At 42.7% G+C, this 18,851-nt stretch overlaps 2 protein-coding genes across 2 annotated transcripts; both read right to left on the bottom strand.

Annotated features, from left to right (window-relative positions):
• Positions 1–335: 335 nt before the first annotated feature.
• LOC129950095 (CWF19-like protein 1 homolog) lies at positions 336–2,617 on the bottom strand. Its single transcript, XM_056061902.1, has 10 exons — positions 2,479–2,617; positions 2,258–2,421; positions 2,098–2,202; positions 1,827–2,032; positions 1,662–1,762; positions 1,376–1,591; positions 1,190–1,311; positions 809–1,137; positions 587–744; positions 336–520 (listed from the first exon to the last, which is right to left on the bottom strand). Exons 1-10 carry the CDS (start codon positions 2,496–2,498, stop codon positions 382–384), a joined length of 1,560 nt encoding a protein of 519 aa, XP_055917877.1. The 5' UTR covers positions 2,499–2,617; the 3' UTR covers positions 336–381.
• Positions 2,618–4,527: 1,910 nt separating this feature from the next.
• Positions 4,528–18,279, bottom strand: LOC129950392 (nascent polypeptide-associated complex subunit alpha, muscle-specific form-like). Its single transcript, XM_056062334.1, has 9 exons — positions 17,913–18,279; positions 16,905–16,997; positions 16,694–16,807; positions 16,546–16,633; positions 16,181–16,335; positions 15,758–16,094; positions 15,361–15,459; positions 5,393–15,079; positions 4,528–5,322 (listed from the first exon to the last, which is right to left on the bottom strand). Exons 1-9 carry the CDS (start codon positions 18,018–18,020, stop codon positions 5,246–5,248), a joined length of 10,758 nt encoding a protein of 3,585 aa, XP_055918309.1. The 5' UTR covers positions 18,021–18,279; the 3' UTR covers positions 4,528–5,245.
• Between the last annotated feature and the right edge of the window lie 572 nt (positions 18,280–18,851).

The following is an 18,851-nucleotide window of genomic DNA, read 5'->3' as shown; positions in this document are numbered from 1 at the left end:
AGAATAGTTTTCCGGTCGACCCACTTTTCAAGACTCTCTACAAGAACGCCACAGAATAATTTCGATATTACATTCATAAAAGAAATTCCTCTGTAATTTTCCACAACGTCAAAAGGTCCTTTTTTGTGAATAGGAAATATTACAGACTTTTTAAAGGAGGATGGGATCTCAGCTGTGAAGAAAACTTTGTTGAACAAAGCTCATTGCATTGTACGAGAATTCAAAAGCAATGTAAGCCGACATCTCCCTCCAAACCCCTCCCTATTTTCCAAATGCTTGCAATTTTTCTTTGGCATATTTAATATACACAAAACCCCAAAAACTCAAAATTGCGGTTTTTGATTTCAAAACACGACATTTATTTGTTTTTGTTGATTTTGATTATAAAGTAAAATCGAACTTCTTGTATTTCTCACGAAATTGCTTAACAAGTTCAATTTCTTCGTCTTTTGTTAAGCTGCAGTCTTTCCAATCTGTTTTTTCGTCACAATTCAACAGATTCTCTGAGCAGAAGACTTCTCTAAAAAACGAAAGAGAAAATAGATCATCATTTCGTAGATGATAATAATGTTAGAAGATAATTTACCTTGCAAAATGTATTGGAAATTGCTTCATATTTTGTGTCATTAGTGTCGTTCGGTCGGGAAGTTCAGCGACAAAATATGGTCCACGTTGTGGAAGTTCTGTGGGTTCTTTAATTTCGGGAAGCGAATCGAAGGTTATATTGTACTCCTCAGCTTTATCCTTAGATTTAAAAAATTATAGATTGTTTACTTTTGTTTTTTAATGAAATTTCTGAAAATTCAACCTCAAAACCATGTTTAATTTTCCACGCATATCCATCATCGATACCCAAAGCATTAATTTGCAAATGTGAGCATTTGTAATTGCGTTCTGTAAAGCATACCGCATGACCTTGCTCTTTAAAGAATTCTCTAACGGCCTCCTTGAATTTCATCAACTCTGCCCAATCAGTGTCGGCCAGGAGAGCAGCCGATTGTATATGAGTGATGGAGAGTATCAAGATGTGATAATCATTGATTGGTCCTTTAGCTAAGGCAAGATAGAAACTATCACCCACAGAAATTACCAAATGTTTTTCCACATCGGGCGATGATAAACAGAACCAACATTTTTCTGAAATCAATCAAAATTATTCCTTGACTTTTTTTTGTATTTAAATGTGTACCTTGATCGAATGTGGGTCGTTGTCGTTTTTCCTGTCCATCGTGTCCAAAACCCTTCCGTCCTCGTTTTCTATTATCATTCGGATTTGAATTCAGGTCATAGAAATATTGTTTTCCATCATCCTGTGATTTCAAAAAATTAAATTATTATAATTTCAAATTAGCGGTGAAAAATGTTAAAACTTTCCAATTGTTGTTTTCCTTTACAATCGTCAAAATTCATGCCTATAAAAGGACATGGTGTCTCGGTCGTGGTTTTTTGTATCAAATCAAGAACTCTCATCTTTTCAACTGGACATAAACTTAAGGCGTAAACTGCTTTAAGTTTTTCCGCATTTCCGACATTAGCTAAGGCGATGAATCTCGTACAAAGTTCGTATTGAGTTGTGCTATCACCGGGAATTCTATTTTTTAAAAAAAAAAAAACAATATTTTTAGCTTCAGGTTCGGGGGAAGATAGAAAATCCATCTTACCTGTAGGGTTTAGGTTCTTGGTAAACACCATTTAGAGCACAGAAGTGATATCGTGGTTTTATTTCTTTGGACAGATATGAAATCAGCTTTGATGTGTTTTCCTGTGATCATAATAAAATGATTATTGTCATGATTTTACTTTCAAACTAAACAATAGTTGCTTACTTGTTTTTCGTCGATTCCATGAGGCCATTGGGATGTGATAAGAATATCGACTCCTCTGTAATCAGTGGCGGTGGTCTTATTAACCAAACATGAATTACGCACAGCGACGATATCTTCCTTGTTGAACGTATTCGGCCCAGACCCTTGAACCCCACTTAAATAGGCAATTTTAACTCCCGACGAAAGGGTATACAAACCTCTTTTGCCTATTAAAAGGGATTTAATACAATTTACTCATCTATGGCCAACAAAAGAACGTTATCATCTCTACCTAAATAAGTTAAATTTGAGCAGATATCGCCATCCTCTTCGATAGCCTCATAGGACTTTGCAGTTTCTTCATTATTTGGACCGAGTATGTAAGTTGGCACAGGAACTAAAATAATGTTCTTATTAGCATTTTTAACACTTAAATTAGTTCAATCATATACTATGTTTAAATCCATTTTTATAAGCAATTAATTCATCATTATTTGTCGAACTAAAAAATTCCCCACAACATAAAAGCAAATCGAAAGGTCCCGCTTTTTTGTTAATTGATTCGACTCGGGTAAATAGTTGTTTGAAATTGCCATTGACATCGCCGCTTACTAGACTAAAATGGGTTCTATTGAAAGTAAAATGTTTATAGTTTTATTTTTTATTTACATACATTTTAATTTTTTGATCCATTTATTAGAAATGTTAAGATTTAAGTTTGAGTTTCAAAACGTTTTCGTTTTGTTGATGTTTTTTGCTTTGTTGACAGAAAGCTAGCGCATGTCAAAGTCAAGTTGCTGTCACAAGTAAAAGAATTGCCAGACCAGAAGCAAACATAAAAGTAGGTATGTTTGTTTTGCACTCAATTGCATTTTTAGTTACCGAGGATATTCAACATAAATGGTCTTTTTGTTTGAAATGACATTTTTCATGCAATCGGAGAAATATTTTAAATGAAATCCGAATTGACTTATCAAAAAAATAAATTAATTAATGTTTATTTCATTGTAGAGAGAAAGGCATGACATTTACAATACTAATTTCGATTAGATTCTACCGTTTTCCACTTTGAAAATTAAATTTTGATTTTATGTATAAGAACCGTAGTATTAGGATGGAGGAATTTTTATTTACTTTCACTGTTGTGGTTTGAGGTTTAAACAAAGGTTACTTGGTGTCGTCCGTAGAGTCTTCCCGATAATAGAATATAGTAATTGACAGACTAGATAAAGTCATCTGGTTGATTCTCATTCACATAGAAAGTTTCATAAAAGTAGTTCCACTATACTTTCATTTATGAAGGTTTGGTGGAAAAAAAATAGAATAGGAATAGTATTTTTAGAAGCCCACTCTTATTTCTTTGCCTCATTCTATTCAAAGAAACTTAGAATAACTCGTGTAAAAAATTTAACAAAATACAAACATAAAGTTAAGAAGTTTCTCAATATTTCCGCTAAAACTATAAAGGGGCTAGTAGCGATGTGCATATATAGTAGGCATTGACATACTTTACATGGACTGCTAGTAGCCAATTCACGATGGTTCCACTTTTAACGGACAAAACAATAGCGCAGAGAGGGCTGTGCGGAAAAATTGTGTAAAATTTACATTTAATACTTACAGCACAGCGCACAGCCTGCTTCTGCTTCATTTTGCACGAACTGTCAAAATTTTTCAATAACATACAAAAAAAAAAAACATGGCATCGTTTGTCATCAACAAATCATACTAGATGTCAATACTTTCAATGTCAGAAAAAGCAGTCCATGTATAGTATGTCAATGATAGTAGGCCAAAGATTCTTATAAAATATGAACTGAAAAAAGACTTTGGTCGTTAATTATGGTCTATGTAAAATGTTGTGTAAATATCCAAGTTCAATAGATGGCGCAATCGGTGATAAACTAGTGTTATTTTTGACACTAACTCTTCCCAAAATAAAAAATCAATAACACAACTCAAGCTCATTTACATATAAATAATTTATTGCAAATGCAAAATTCATTTTGAGTTTTTAAATGACATAATCATGTTGATTCGAAAGGGGTGCAAAGAAAATGGAAAGTTAATTTGATTACTAAGTAAGAATGAAAAATTCCTTTAGATATTCGTCGGAAAAATCAAATTTCTGTACACAGCAGGATTTCACTTCTCCTTACATCGGCAGTGATTCTTCTTCGTTGAGTTTGTTATTCATATACATTTTCACTACGTATTACGTGTGATAGATTTTATACACGAAAGTTTTCAAATGGAACAAAACTTAACGTATCAAAATGCTAGTTAAAGCCATTCAACTTTTTATGACAGCTGTCCAATTCTCATATATTTTATCAGAAAATTCAATGATTAAGGTGAGTATACACGGTTGGTTGATCTTAAAATGTTGTCAGATCTGTCAGTGAAAAAAATGCTGATTTGTCAGTAGGTCAAAGGTGTAGTGATAGAATTAATTTAAAAGAAAATGTATCTGAATGTAATTGTAGGATGATATAAATTTTAAGGTGTTTGATAATGGGGTACAGATACAATTTACTTTCAGTTTAGATTATCGTTGCCTGACACTTTTTATAATTTGCTTTACCAAATATGGTAGATAGTTTTTATAAATGATATAGTTTGACAAATATATTGTTATTGGAAGATCTACCAATCAAGAGGTGTTGTATGAAAAATGAAGAAATCAATTGTGTTAAATAAAAAGAAAACATATTTGGTTTGATTATTTTTTATTTGATATAGCCTTAATCTTAAAGTAAAAAAATGATAAATAGAAGTGTAATTTTTGAATGCAATTATTATAAGTGCACAATCTTAAGGCAGACAATTACAAAATTAAAAAAAAAAATCAAAAAGTGAAGCTTTTATTTTGTTTGAAAAATAAACAAAATTATTAGGTTTTATTAATTTTACAAATTAAAAAATATTAAAAATACATAGCTAAAAAAAGATTGAAATAAGGAAAGGAATAATAGGAAACTGACAGTTGATATAATAATAAATATATCAACTGTCATTTAAGGAATTGGCATAAGGAAAAACCATAGCAGTTATACATGGCTTCTCTTTTTGTTCAAGCTTCTAGCTGTACTTAAAGTTAACATGATAAGCAACGGGACTAGGATCATTATAATTTTTAGTATCGTGTTTAAAATTAAGTGACTTATAAAATACGTCTTACAATTGAAAATGTACAAAAACTGTTAAAACTAGGTATACAAAAATTAGTTAAAAAAGGAAATATTAAATGTAGTATCACAAATGTTCAATAAAATGATGGCCAGGTAAAAGTACCTTCAATGTACCTCATTCCTAAAAACAATATAAAATAGATTCACCAGTAGAACGCAACATTGTCGCACTCTGTCTAACTGTCTTGTTTTGGAGTTGAGAAACCAAAGCGCCAGTCATAAGAAATCCTAAGCTATACTAGGTCATAATTAAGATCGAATTGAGAGTCTTGAAGTAGATTTTTTAGGTTTTATCCAATCTATGAAAATACCCTTATTTTTATTGCCTGAGGAATAAAAAAAGACAAATATATAATTATATAAAAACATATGATTGATCTTAATAATTTTACTTACCACTTAGAACGTTGTGCTTATGATCAGCTCCGCATTTGGAGGTACAGAATCTAACAACAAGATCAAAAGGTTCCATGGCTGTTATTTTCAACTTCGGGATTTTTATTTCGTCAGATGAATCAGTTTGGGCAGAACAAGGGGCATCATCACTTGCGACGATGGAAAGATCTTGACAAGCGTCCCCCTTAGATGTCAGGGGAGCAGCTGGTGTTAGTGGTGCGATTGGTGGTAAGGGCAGTACTGGTGGAAGAGGAGCAACTGGTGGGAGCGGTGCTACAGGTGGGAGTGGCACTGCTGGTGGAAGAGGATTAACTGGTGGAAGTGGTGCTACTGGTGGAAGAGGAGCAGTCGGGGCAAGAGGGAGTGGTGCTACTGGGGGAAGTGGAAGTGCTGGTGGTAGGGGAGCAACTGGTGGAAGAGGAACAGCTGGTGGCAGTGGTGCTACTGGTGGAAGAGGAACAGCTGGTGGCAGTGGTGCTACTGGTGGAAGTGGAGCCACTGATGGCAGTGGTGACACTGGTGGAAGTGGCAGTACAGGTGGAAGAGGAGAAACTGGTGGAATTGGAAGGACGTCGTCTTCACATGACTCATTCGATGAAGGAAGTGCTGGAGGCAATGGTGCTACTGGTGGTAGTGGAAGAACTGGTGGAAGTGGAGCAACTGGTGGGAGTGGTGCTACTGGGGGAAGTGGAAGTGCTGGTGGTAGGGGAGCAACTGGTGGAAGAGGAACAGCTGGTGGCAGTGGTGCTACTGGTGGAAGTGGAGCCACTGGTGGCAGTGGTGACACTGGTGGAAGTGGTAGTACAGGTGGAAGAGGAGAAACTGGTGGAATTGGAAGGACGTCGTCTTCACATGACTCATTCGATGAAGGAAGTGCTGGAGGCAATGGTGCTACTGGTGGTAGTGGAAGAACTGGTGGAAGTGGAGCAACTGGTGGGAGTGGTGCTACTGGGGGAAGTGGAAGTGCTGGTGGTAGGGGAGCAACTGGTGGAAGAGGAACAGCTGGTGTCAGTGGTGCTACTGGTGAAAGTGGAGCCACTGGTGGCAGTGGTGACACTGGTGGAAGTGGTAGTACAGGTGAAAGAGGAGAAACTGGTGGAATTGGAAGGACATCGTCTTCACATGACTCATTCGATGAAGGAAGTGCTGCAGGCAATGGTGCTACTGGTGGTAGTGGAGACACTGGTGGAAGAGGAGCAATTGGAGGGAGTGGTGCTACTGGGGGAAGTGGAAGTGCTGGTGGTAGGGGAGCAACTGGTGGAAGAGGAACAGCAGGTGGCAGTGGTGCTACTGGTGGAAGTGGAAGTGCTGGTGGTAGGGGAGCAACTGGTGGAATTACATCATCCTCACATGATTCTTCTATCTTAGAAAGTGCTGGAGGCAGTGGTGCTACTGGTGGAAGTGGAAGAACTGGTGGAAGAGGAGAAACTGGTGGAATTGGAAGGACGTCGTCTTCACATGACTCATTCGATGACGGAAGTGCTGGAGGCAATGGTGCTACTGGTGGTAGTGGAATAACTGGTGGAAGTGGAGCAACTGGTGGGAGTGGTGCTACTGGGGGAAGTGGAAGTGCTGGTGGTAGGGGAGCAACTGGTGGAAGAGGAACAGCTGGTGTCAGTGGTGCTACTGGTGAAAGTGGAGCCACTGGTGGCAGTGGTGACACTGGTGGAAGTGGTAGTACAGGTGAAAGAGGAGAAACTGGTGGAATTGGAAGGACGTCGTCTTCACATGACTCATTCGATGAAGGAAGTGCTGCAGGCAATGGTGCTACTGGTGGTAGTGGAGACACTGGTGGAAGAGGAGCAATTGGAGGGAGTGGTGCTACTGGGGGAAGTGGAAGTGCTGGTGGTAGGGGAGCAACTGGTGGAAGAGGAACAGCTGGTGTCAGTGGTGCTACTGGTGAAAGTGGAGCCACTGGTGGCAGTGGTGACACTGGTGGAAGTGGTAGTACAGGTGGAAGAGGAGAAACTGGAGGAATTGGAAGGACGTCGTCTTCACATGACTCATTTGATGAAGGAAGTGCTGGAGGCAATGGTGCTACTGGTGGAAGTGGAAGAACTGGTGGAAGTGGAGCAACTGGTGGATGTGGTGCTACTGGTGGAAGTGGAGCAACTGGTGGAAGTGGTGATACTGGTGGAAGTGGTAGTACAGGTGGAAGAGGAGAAACTGGAGGAATTGGAAGGACGTCGTCTTCACATGACTCATTTGATGAAGGAAGTGCTGGAGGCAATGGTGCTACTGGTGGTAGTGGAAGAACTGGTGGAAGTGGAACAACTGGTGGGAGTGGTGCTACTGGTGGAAGTGGAGCCACTGGTGGCAGTGGTGACACTGGTGGAAGTGGTAGTACAGGTGGAAGAGGAGAAACTGGTGGAATTGGAAGGACGTCGTCTTCACATGACTCATTCGATGAAGGAAGTGCTGGAGGCAATGGTGCTACTGGTGATAGTGGAAGAACTGGTGGAAGTGGAGCAACTGGTGGGAGTGGTGCTACTGGGGGAAGTGGAAGTGCTGGTGGTAGGGGAGCAACTGGTGGAAGAGGAACAGCTGGTGTCAGTGGTGCTACTGGTGGAAGTGGAGCCACTGGTGGCAGTGGTGACACTGGTGGAAGTGATAGTACAGGTGAAAGAGGAGAAACTGGTGGAATTGGAAGGACGTCGTCTTCACATGACTCATTCGATGAAGGAAGTGCTGGAGGCAATGGTGCTACTGGTGGTAGTGGAAGAACTGGTGGAAGTGGAGCAACTGGTGGGAGTGGTGCTACTGGGGGAAGTGGAAGTGCTGGTGGTAGGGGAGCAACTGGTGGAAGAGGAACAGCTGGTGTCAGTGGTGCTACTGGTGAAAGTGGAGCCACTGGTGGCAGTGGTGACACTGGTGGAAGTGGTAGTACAGGTGAAAGAGGAGAAACTGGTGGAATTGGAAGGACGTCGTCTTCACATGACTCATTCGATGAAGGAAGTGCTGCAGGCAATGGTGCTACTGGTGGTAGTGGAGACACTGGTGGAAGAGGAGCAATTGGAGGGAGTGGTGCTACTGGGGGAAGTGGAAGTGCTGGTGGTAGGGGAGCAACTGGTGGAAGAGGAACAGCAGGTGGCAGTGGTGCTACTGGTGAAAGTGGAAGTGCTGGTGGTAGGGGAGCAACTGGTGGAAGAGGAACAGCTGGTGTCAGTGGTGCTACTGGTGGAAGTGGAGCCACTGGTGGCAGTGGTGACACTGGTGGAAGTGGTAGTACAGGTGGAAGAGGAGAAACTGGTGGAATTGGAAGGACGTCGTCTTCACATGACTCATTCGATGAAGGAAGTGCTGGAGGCAATGGTGCTACTGGTGGTAGTGGAAGAACTGGTGGAAGTGGAGCAACTGGTGGGAGTGGTGCTACTGGGGGAAGTGGAAGTGCTGGTGGTAGGGGAGCAACTGGTGGAAGAGGAACAGCTGGTGTCAGTGGTGCTACTGGTGGAAGTGGAAGTGCTGGTGGTAGGGGAGCAACTGGTGGAATTACATCATCCTCACATGATTCTTCTATCTTAGAAAGTGCTGGAGGCAGTGGTGCTACTGGTGGAAGTGGAAGAACTGGTGGAAGAGGAGAAACTGGTGGAATTGGAAGGACGTCGTCTTCACATGACTCATTCGATGAAGGAAGTGCTGGAGGCAATGGTGCTACTGGTGGTAGTGGAAGAACTGGTGGAAGTGGAGCAACTGGTGGGAGTGGTGCTACTGGGGGAAGTGGAAGTGCTGGTGGTAGGGGAGCAACTGGTGGAAGAGGAACAGCTGGTGTCAGTGGTGCTAATGGTGGAAGTGGAGCCACTGGTGGCAGTGGTGACACTGGTGGAAGTGGTAGTACAGGTGAAAGAGGAGAAACTGGTGGAATTGGAAGGACGTCGTCTTCACATGACTCATTCGATGAAGGAAGTGCTGCAGGCAATGGTGCTACTGGTGGTAGTGGAGACACTGGTGGAAGAGGAGCAATTGGAGGAAGTGGTGCTACTGGGGGAAGTGGAAGTGCTGGTGGTAGGGGAGCAACTGGTGGAAGAGGAACAGCAGGTGGCAGTGGTGCTACTGGTGGAAGTGGAAGTGCTGGTGGTAGGGGAGCAACTGGTTTAAGAGGAACAGCTGGTGGCAGTGGTGCTACTGGTGGAAGTGGAGCCACTGGTGGCAGTGGTGACACTGGTGGAAGTGGTAGTACAGGTAGAAGAGGAGAAACTGGTGGAATTGGAAGGACGTCGTCTTCACATGACTCATTCGATGAAGGAAGTGCTGCAGGCAATGGTGCTACTGGTGGTAGTGGAGACACTGGTGGAAGAGGAGCAATTGGAGGGAGTGGTGCTACTGGGGGAAGTGGAAGTGCTGGTGGTAGGGGAGCAACTGGTGGAAGAGGAACAGCAGGTGGCAGTGGTGCTACTGGTGGAAGTGGAAGTGCTGGTGGTAGGGGAGCAACTGGTGGAATTACATCATCCTCACATGATTCTTCTATCTTAGAAAGTGCTGGAGGCAGTGGTGCTACTGGTGGAAGTGGAAGAACTGGTGGAAGTGGAGCAACTGGTGGGAGTGGTGCTACTGGGGGAAGTGGAGCTACTGGTGGAAGTGGAGCCACTGGTGGAAGTGGAGCAACTGGTGGAAGTGGAGCAACTGGTGGAAGTGGTGCTACTGGGGGAAGTGGAAGAACTGGTGGAAGTGGAGGAACTGGTAGAAGTGGTGCTACTGGGGGAAGTGGTGATACTGGTGGAAGTGGAGCAACTGGTGGAAGTGGCAGTACTGGTGGGAGAGGAGAAACTGGAGGAATTGGAAGGACGTCGTCTTCACATGACTCATTTGATGAAGGAAGTGCTGGAGGCAATGGTGCTACTGGTGGTAGTGGAAGAACTGGTGGAAGTGGAGCCACTGGTGGAAGTGAAGCAACTGGTGGAAGTGGTGCTACTGGCGGAAGTGGAGCAACTGGTGCAAGTGGTGATACTGGTGGAAGTGGTAGTACAGGTGGAAGAGGAGAAACTGGAGGAATTGGAAGGACGTCGTCTTCACATGACTCATTTGATGAAGGAAGTGCTGGAGGCAATGGTGCTACTGGTGGTAGTGGAAGAACTGGTGGAATGGGAGCGACTGGTGGTAGTGGAGCAACTGGTGGAAGTGGTGCTACTGGGGGAAGTGGAGCAACTGGTGGAATTGGTGATACTGTTGGAAGTGGAGCAACTGGTGGAAGTGGCAGTATTGGTGGGAGAGGAGAAACTGGTGGAATTGGAAGGACATCGTCTTCACATGACTCATTCGATGTAGGAAGTGCTGGAGGCAATGGTGCTATTGGTGGTAGTGGAAGAACTGGTGGAATGGGAGCGACTGGTGGAAGTGGAGCAACTGGTGGAAGTGGAGCAACTGGTGGAAGTGGTGCTACTGGGGGAAGTGGTGATACTGGTGGAAGTGGAGCAACTGGTGGAAGTGGCAGTACTGGTGGGAGAGGAGAAACTGGTGGAATTGGAAGGACATCGTCTTCACATGACTCATTCGATGTAGGAAGTGCTGGAGGCAATGGTGCTACTGGTGGTAGTGGAAGAACTGGTGGAATGGGAGCGACTGGTGGAAGTGGTGCTACTGGTGGAAGTTGAGCCACTGGTGGAAGTGGAGCAACTGGTGGAAGTGGAGCAACTGGTGGAAGTGGTGCTACTGGGGGAAGTGGAAGAACTGGTGGAAGTGGAGCAACTGGTGGAAGTGGTGCTACTGGGGGAAGTGGAGCAACTGGTGGAAGTGGTGATACTGGTGGAAGTGGAGCAACTGGTGCAAGTGGTGATACTGGTGGAAGTGGTAGTACAGGTGGAAGAGGAGAAACTGGAGGAATTGGAAGGACGTCGTCTTCACATGACTCATTTGATGAAGGAAGTGCTGGAGGCAATGGTGCTACTGGTGGTAGTGGAAGAACTGGTGGAATGGGAGCGACTGGTGGAAGTGGAGCAACTGGTGGAAGTGGAGCAACTGGTGGAAGTGGAGCAACTGGTGGAAGTGGTGCTACTGGGGGAAGTGGAAGAACTGGTGGAAGTGGATCAACTGGTGGAAGTGGTGCTATTGGTGGAAGTGGTGACACTGGTGGAAGTGGAGCAACTGGTGGAAGTGGCAGTACTGGTGGGAGAGGTGAAACTGGTGGAATTGGAAGGACATCGTCTTCACATGACTCATTCGATGAAGGAAGTGCTGGAGGCAATGGTGCTACTGGTGGTAGTGGAAGAACTGGTGGAAGTGGAGCAACTGGTGGGAGTGGAAGTGCTGGTGGTAGGGGAGCAACTGGTGCAATTACATCATCCTCACATGATTCTTCTATCTTAGAAAGTGCTGGAGGCAGTGGTGCTATTGGTGGCAATGGAAGTATTGGTGGAAGTGGCGTAACTGGTGACAATGGTGGTAAAGGCAATGTGGGCGGAATTGCAGCAGCAAGTGGAATTGGAAGAACATCATCCTCACAAGACTCAGTGGATGTAGGAAGTGCTGGAGGCAATGGTGCTACTGGTGGAAGTGGAAGTACTGGTGGAAGGGGTGCAACTGGTGGAAGTGGTGCTACTGGTTGAAGTGGAGCAACAGGTGGTACTGATGACACTGGTGGCAGTGGCAGTGCAGGTGGAAGAGGAGAAACTGGTGGAATTGGAAGGGCGTCGTCTTCACACGACTCATTAGATGTAGGAAGTGCTGGAGGCAATGGTGCTACTGGTGGTAGTGGAAGAACTGGTGGAAGTGGATCAACTGGTGGAAGTGGTGCTACTGGGGGAAGTGGAGCAACAGGTGGTAGTGGTGTCACTGGTGGAAGTGGCAGTGCAGGTGGAAGAGGAGCAACTGTTGGAAGTGGTGCGACTGGTGGAATTGGAGCAACTGGTGGTAGTGGTTCCATTGGTGGAAGTGGTGCTACTGGCGGAAGGGGCGCAACTGGTGGAAGTGGAACAGTTGGTGGAAGTGGAGCGACTGGTGGAAGTGGAGCAACTGGTGGAATTGGAAGAACATCGTCCTCACAAGACTCAGTGGATGTAGGAAGTGCTGGAGGCAATGGTGCTACTGGTGGTAGTGGAAGAACTGGTGGAAGTGGATCAACTGGTGGAAGTGGTGCTACTGGGGGAAGTGGAGCAACAGGTGATAGTGGTAACACTGGTGGAAGTGGCAGTGCTGTTGGAAGAGGAGAAACTGGTGGAATTGGAAGGGCATCGTCTTCACACGACTCATTAGATGTAGGAAGAGTTGGAGGCAATGTTGCTACTGGTGGTAGTGTAAGAACTCTTGGAAGTGGATTAACTGGTGGAAGTGGTGCTACTGGTGGAAGTGGAGCAACTGGTGGTAGTGGTTCCATTAGTGGAAGTGGTGCTACTGGCGGAAGGGGAGCAACTGGTGGAAGTGGAACGGCTGGTGGAAGTGGAGCGACTGGTGGAAGTGGAGCAACTGGTGGAATTGGAAGAACATCGTCCTCACAAGACTCAGTGGATGTAGGAAGTGCTGGAGGCAATGGTGCTACTGGTGGTAGTGGAAGAACTGGTGGAAGTGGATCAACTGGTGGAAGTGGTGCTACTGGGGGAAGTGGAGCAACAGGTGTTAGTGGTAACACTGGTGGAAGTGGCAGTGCTGGTGGAAGAGGAGAAACTGGTGGAATTGGAAGGGCGTCGTCTTCACACGATTCATTAGATGTAGGAAGTGCTGGAGGTAATGGTGCTACTGGTGGAAGTGGAGCAACTGGTGGAAGTGGTGCTACTGGGGGAAGTGGATCAACTGGTGGAAGTGGTTCTACTGGTGGAAGGGGAGCAACTGGTGGAAGTGGAACAGCTGGTGGCAATGGTGCTACTGGTGGAAGTGGAGCAACTGGTGGTAGTGGTTCCATTAGTGGAAGTGGTGCTACTGGCGGAAGGGGAGCAACTGGTGGAAGTGGAACGGCTGGTGGAAGTGGAGCGACTGGCAGAAGAGGAGCAACAGGTGGAAGTGGTGCTACTGGTGGAAGGGGAGCAACTGGTGGAAGAGGAACAACTGGTGGAAGTGGTGCTACTGGTGGAAGGGGAGCAACTGGTGGAAGTGGAACAGCTGGTGGCAATGGTGCTACTGGTGGAAGTGTAAGAACTGGTGGAAGTGGATCAACTGGTGGAAGTGGTGCTACTGGTGGAAGGGGAGCAACTGGTGGAAGTGGTGCTACTGGGGGAAGTGGATCAACTGGTGGAAGTGGTTCTACTGGTGGAAGGGGAGCAACTGGTGGAAGTGGAACAGCTGGTGGCAATGGTGCTACTGGTGGAAGTGGAGCAACTGGTGGTAGTGGTTCCATTAGTGGAAGTGGTGCTACTGGCGGAAGGGGAGCAACTGGTGGAAGTGGAACGGCTGGTGGAAGTGGAGCGACTGGTGGAAGTGGAGCAACTGGTGGAATTGGAATAACATCGTCCTCACAAGACTCAGTGGATGTAGGAAGTGCTGGAGGCAATGGTGCTACTGGTGGTAGTGTAAGAACTGGTGGAAGTGGATCAACTGGTGGAAGTGGTGCTACTGGTGGAAGGGGAGCAACTGGTGGAAGTGGAACAGCTGGTGGCAATGGTGCTACTGGTGGAAGTGGAGCAACTGATGGTAGTGGTTCCATTAGTGGAAGTGGTGCTACTGGCGGAAGGGGAGCAACTGGTGGAAGTGGATCAACTGGTGGAAGTGGTTCTACTGGTGGAAGGGGAGCAACTGGTGGAAGTGGAACAGCTGGTGGCAATGGTGCTACTGGTGGAAGTGGAAGTGCTGGTGGTAGGGGAGCAACTGGTGGAATTACATCATCCTCACATGATTCTTCTATCTTGGAAAGTGCTGGAGGCAATGGTGCTACTGGCGGCAGTGGAAGAGCTGGTGGAAGTTCAGCAACTGGTGGAATTGGTTCAATTGGTGGTAAGGGCAGTTCTGGTGGAAGAGTAGAAACTGGTGGAAGTGGTGCTACTGGTGGAAGGGGATCAACTGGTGGAAGTGGTGCTGCTGTTGGAAGTGGATCCACTGGTAGAAGAGGAGCAACAGGTGGAAGTGGTGCTACTGGTGGAAGGGGAGCAACTGGTGGAAGTGGAACAGCTGGTGGAAGCGGTGCTACTGGTGGAAGTGAAGCAACTGGTGGAATTGGAAGAACATCGTCCTCACAAGACTCATTTGATGTAGGTAGTGCAGGTGGTAATTGGGCTATTGCTGGCACTGGTGGAAGAAGATCAACTGGTGGAAGTGGAAGTGTTGGTGGAAGTGGATCAACTGGCAGAAGAGGAGCAACAGGTGGAAGTGGTGCTACTGGTGGAAGGGGAGCAACTGGTGGAAGAGGAACAACTGGTTGTATAAGAGAAACGTCTTCCTCTTTCGATTTTTCTAATTCAGGAAGTGCTGCAGGTAATGTCACTGGGGGGAGAGGTACTACTGGTGCCTCAGGGACTAGTGGTGGGAGAGGCAGTGACGGTGGAGGAGGAGCAACTGCAGGCATTGGATGTTCTGCTGGGAGAGTTGCAACGGTTGGTAATGGGGCTTCTGGTGTGGGTATTGTTTCTGAAATGAGGTTCACTGGTGGAGGTGTAACTACAGGTGGTGTGACTGGTGTTGGTAATGGAAGTGGGGCTACATTTGGAACTGGAGCTGGTATAGGAACTGGTACAGGAGCCGTAAGTGATAATGGTGGTGATATTTCTGGCGGTGGGATTGTTGCTGGTGGTGGTAAGGCTGGAGTGGTGATGGCCGGTAGAGTAGCTGGTTCTGCAATAAAATTTAAATATATTATTTTAACATAATGTCCCTCAGCATGCAATTGTTTTGTATGTGACAGTGTTGTTAATGTGTGTTAAGGTGTTATTGTGGCTGGAGTGGGTCATTGGTAAGGAATATCAGGATTTTAATTTATCAAGTTTTGCAAAGTGTTAAGATGTGGCCAAGTTCAAGTAATAAATTATATATTGAACGGGGCCCATTATTGTGGTGTCCAGTTTGTTTTGTTGTAGGTTTCTTCAATGTGTGTTGCAAGTGTAACCATTGCTTACCTTGTTTTAAATTTTCATTGGTAGCATTAATCTTTTGACCAATATTGATTGGTATATTTATATTCACAAATGCATTCTTTACTTCTCTAATATTTTCATCTGAATTCGTCATTTTATAAGGGAGGAAGGTTATTTAATTATTAAAATTGATGAAAAGGGAAATGAAATTTAAATAATATAAAAATTAATAAATATCCTTTATATGGTTCACGGATCGAACGTACAACTCATTTTCTTGCAGTATTTTTGTGATTGCCATTAATTGTGGACAAACATATGTCCAGAATACTTCTAATGGTAATCAAAAATATAATGCCATTGAAATTAATCAAACATTTTAAACGTCAACCATAATTTATAAGGGCCTAATAATTTTTGTAGAAACACTATTCTTTACCTTTTTCAACTGGTGGTGGCGAAGAATCATCTTCCTCTGAGGAATCGCAATTCGAAGAATCATCAACTTCATCAGAGACTTCTTCAGACGATTGATCAAGCAAATCGCTTGCAGACATATAATTGCAGTTTGATCCTGAAACACATTTGCCTTGAGATTTGCTATAACAAGCTCCTTCTGGGCATTTGTAACGTGTCTGAATGAAAGCGCCATCTACTTTATTGCTGCATGTGTAATATAATGAACAATCTAGAGGGGAACGGAATGTTCCAGGTTTGGAACAGGGTGGGAATTTATCCTCACAACCCGATGGATTATAAGTGCTTTTGTCAGAGATCTATTTAGGTATAACATATGAAAAAAAAAGAAACGAAGTTTTCTATTGTATGTCAAAACTATCAAAATGTATCTTTTGACACTTACCTGCGTCGGTATGCATTTGCTGTGATAAGAGCACCTCCTTGTCATCGGAGAGAATTGTGAAGAACCAGGGCAACAGAATACTTGTTTTCGAAAATCGTGGCCGTCATAGTCACAATAGTAAAACAATGAACAGTTAGATGGAACAGGAAAGCGTCCTTAAGAGAAAATAATTAATTTTTAGAGACCTTCTACATAAGGTATTGATAAACTTATCATTTGAAATTATCAAAATAAAATCGATAGAATTTTTGATTGTTTGTCAAATGTCAATTTTTTGGTTAGCTGACATTTAATGTTTTCAAATGTCAAACTCCAAGAAACTGTTTTTTTCTGTCAAATACAAACCGAAATCAAAATAAACTTACCTGGTTCTGTGCAAGCAGGTACAATATCTGCTGGAGGGAATGTAATAAATCTTTGCTTGATACATTTCTTGCGTCTGTCATCGAAGATCTAAGAATAAATGGGGAAAATATAATGATGCCTCTTTGCATTTTAGAAGAATATACTCACATGTAAGCTTGGGCATTTTCCAAAGATCACAGCATCTTTCTTGCAAACATAGTAATACTCCTTCTGCTCTGGGTGAGATTTTGGTCCTATATAATTGTTCGCACAACGTTTGTTCTATGCACAAGAAAAAATCCCAATTGATAAATGTTTTTCGTCATAATCAATAAAGTGATTGCACTATGAAATAATAGGATGGAACTTTTCAACTTACATATTCACAAATAATTGGTCTACCACCTCCGGGGAAACTACGAAAAGCGCCACTACGTGCATCGTAAAACATTCCAGGTGGGGCAAAATGTTGCTGCAATACAATAATCAAATAATATCCATTATACTTTTCTGTTACTGATTTTAATATTAAAGAAAAACCACGTTTTTTAACAATATTATTTCGTTTCAAAAGTCAAGGTGACAGATTAGTTTCACAAAAAAAAAAGAAGAACAACAAAGTGTAATCGAACCCCAAAGTTTTTTTTATAAAAATATTTACTTTGAGATAAAATTAATGCTTTGTACTAACTGTTAACACCAATGGAATTTAATTTCATATTGTGTTTCTTTCCTTTGCACTCTTAATAACATAACATTTTATGTCTTATCAAAACGTGCGTTTTTAAAATGTTCCAACCATTATATTAACGTTTTAATTTTCTTTGGAATGTTGAGATAATAATAGAAGTATAAATTTATTATTCAATAGTAAATCAGTTCAAAAAACATGAATTTTTGTAGTTTTAAGTGATTTCTGTCAAAATGGTTGAAGCGCTGTTAGAAACTCAACTATTAGAAATATACCGATGACACTAAGAACGTCAACTTATCACATTTTAAATAGGTGAATGTAGGCAGAACATAAGAATTAAGGAGAAATGGGTGCGTTCGTTACGAAGAGGCAAATGTGAACGCCACTGTACCAAACTTGTGTCAACTGTTATCCGTGATGAAAAGATCTGATAATAAAATTTGTTGGCTTTACAGGGTACTAGAATTCACAACAAGATAATTTTATTCACGGATATTGAAAGTTTGCACTGAATGATGTTTAACCTTTGTAATCTACATTTTTCACCACACATTACACCAACCAAAAGCTGTCACAAATGCCTGGGGATAGGTGACAGCATAAAAATTAAACGCGTAAGGGCGCGGCAAAATATTAAATCCAGGGATGTTATTAACTAAATGTTCACATATTTTAATTTTAAATGAAACTTACATCTAAAATTGGTGATTGCGAAACATATCTCGCATCGGTGCCATAGTTTGTAAGAAAACATTCCAAGCTCACAAAAAGTGTGAGGAGGGAAATTCTAAAATCTCTCATGTTATCCCTTTATTTTTGTTTTAACCTCTTATGGGGTTTTAAATGTTTTTTTTTTTGTTTCTTGAATTTATAACAAAATCAATTATTTCAGTAAATCACTATAGACATTCTAAAATCACAAATAATATCGTTTTCTTTTCAAAGTTTATTTAGGAGCCCGTTTCCTAATCTCACGAAATGCGAATAATTTTAATGTTTTCACGAACTTTTTCGACTTAGGACCGAAAAGCAGAAGAAGCAATGAACTGCCTTCTGCAACTTCTCGTTCGATTATAATGCTTTTCGAAATTGTGTCTGGGGTTTAATTACGAAAATCTATTTGACATTGGGTCTTGAGATCGTGCTTTGTTCTGAATTTTTGTGATTTACTTTTTTTGTCATGCAAAAAAACATAATTAAGCACCCAAACAAAAGATTGGTGAAAATCGAAAAGTTAAAATGGAGAAATGCAGACAAGAAAAGAAGGCTATCAGAATAATTGTTTTTACTTCTTCTTTTTTTGGTTCACACACGTTTGTGAAAATGTTTCGTAAAAAAAAGAAGAAAATTGTAGGCATATGTTAAAACTACGCAGATTTTTGCAAATTATTGTTTATCAAAACGTTTGTTGCTAAGTAAATTCACACCTGTTCGGGGAGCGTTTTGAGATACCTATACGTATATTTTGATACTCTATCAATTAAAAGTTTTGTTTTCTTTTTGGTTTTTAAGAGTGCATCTGACATTGATAATGAAAATATGACAGAATCTTAAAGTTGACCTAGACCGTGCGTGACTATATTTAAAATTTGGTAGACTGCATGTGTTCTAATACTCTTATTGAAAAGAAAA

The sequence above is a fragment of the Eupeodes corollae genome, chromosome 3 (assembly GCF_945859685.1).
Source record: "Eupeodes corollae chromosome 3, idEupCoro1.1, whole genome shotgun sequence".
NCBI lineage: Eukaryota > Metazoa > Arthropoda > Insecta > Diptera > Syrphidae > Eupeodes > Eupeodes corollae.
Note: the sequence above shows the minus strand (reverse complement) of the source record. Positions and strands in the feature narration are given on the sequence as shown.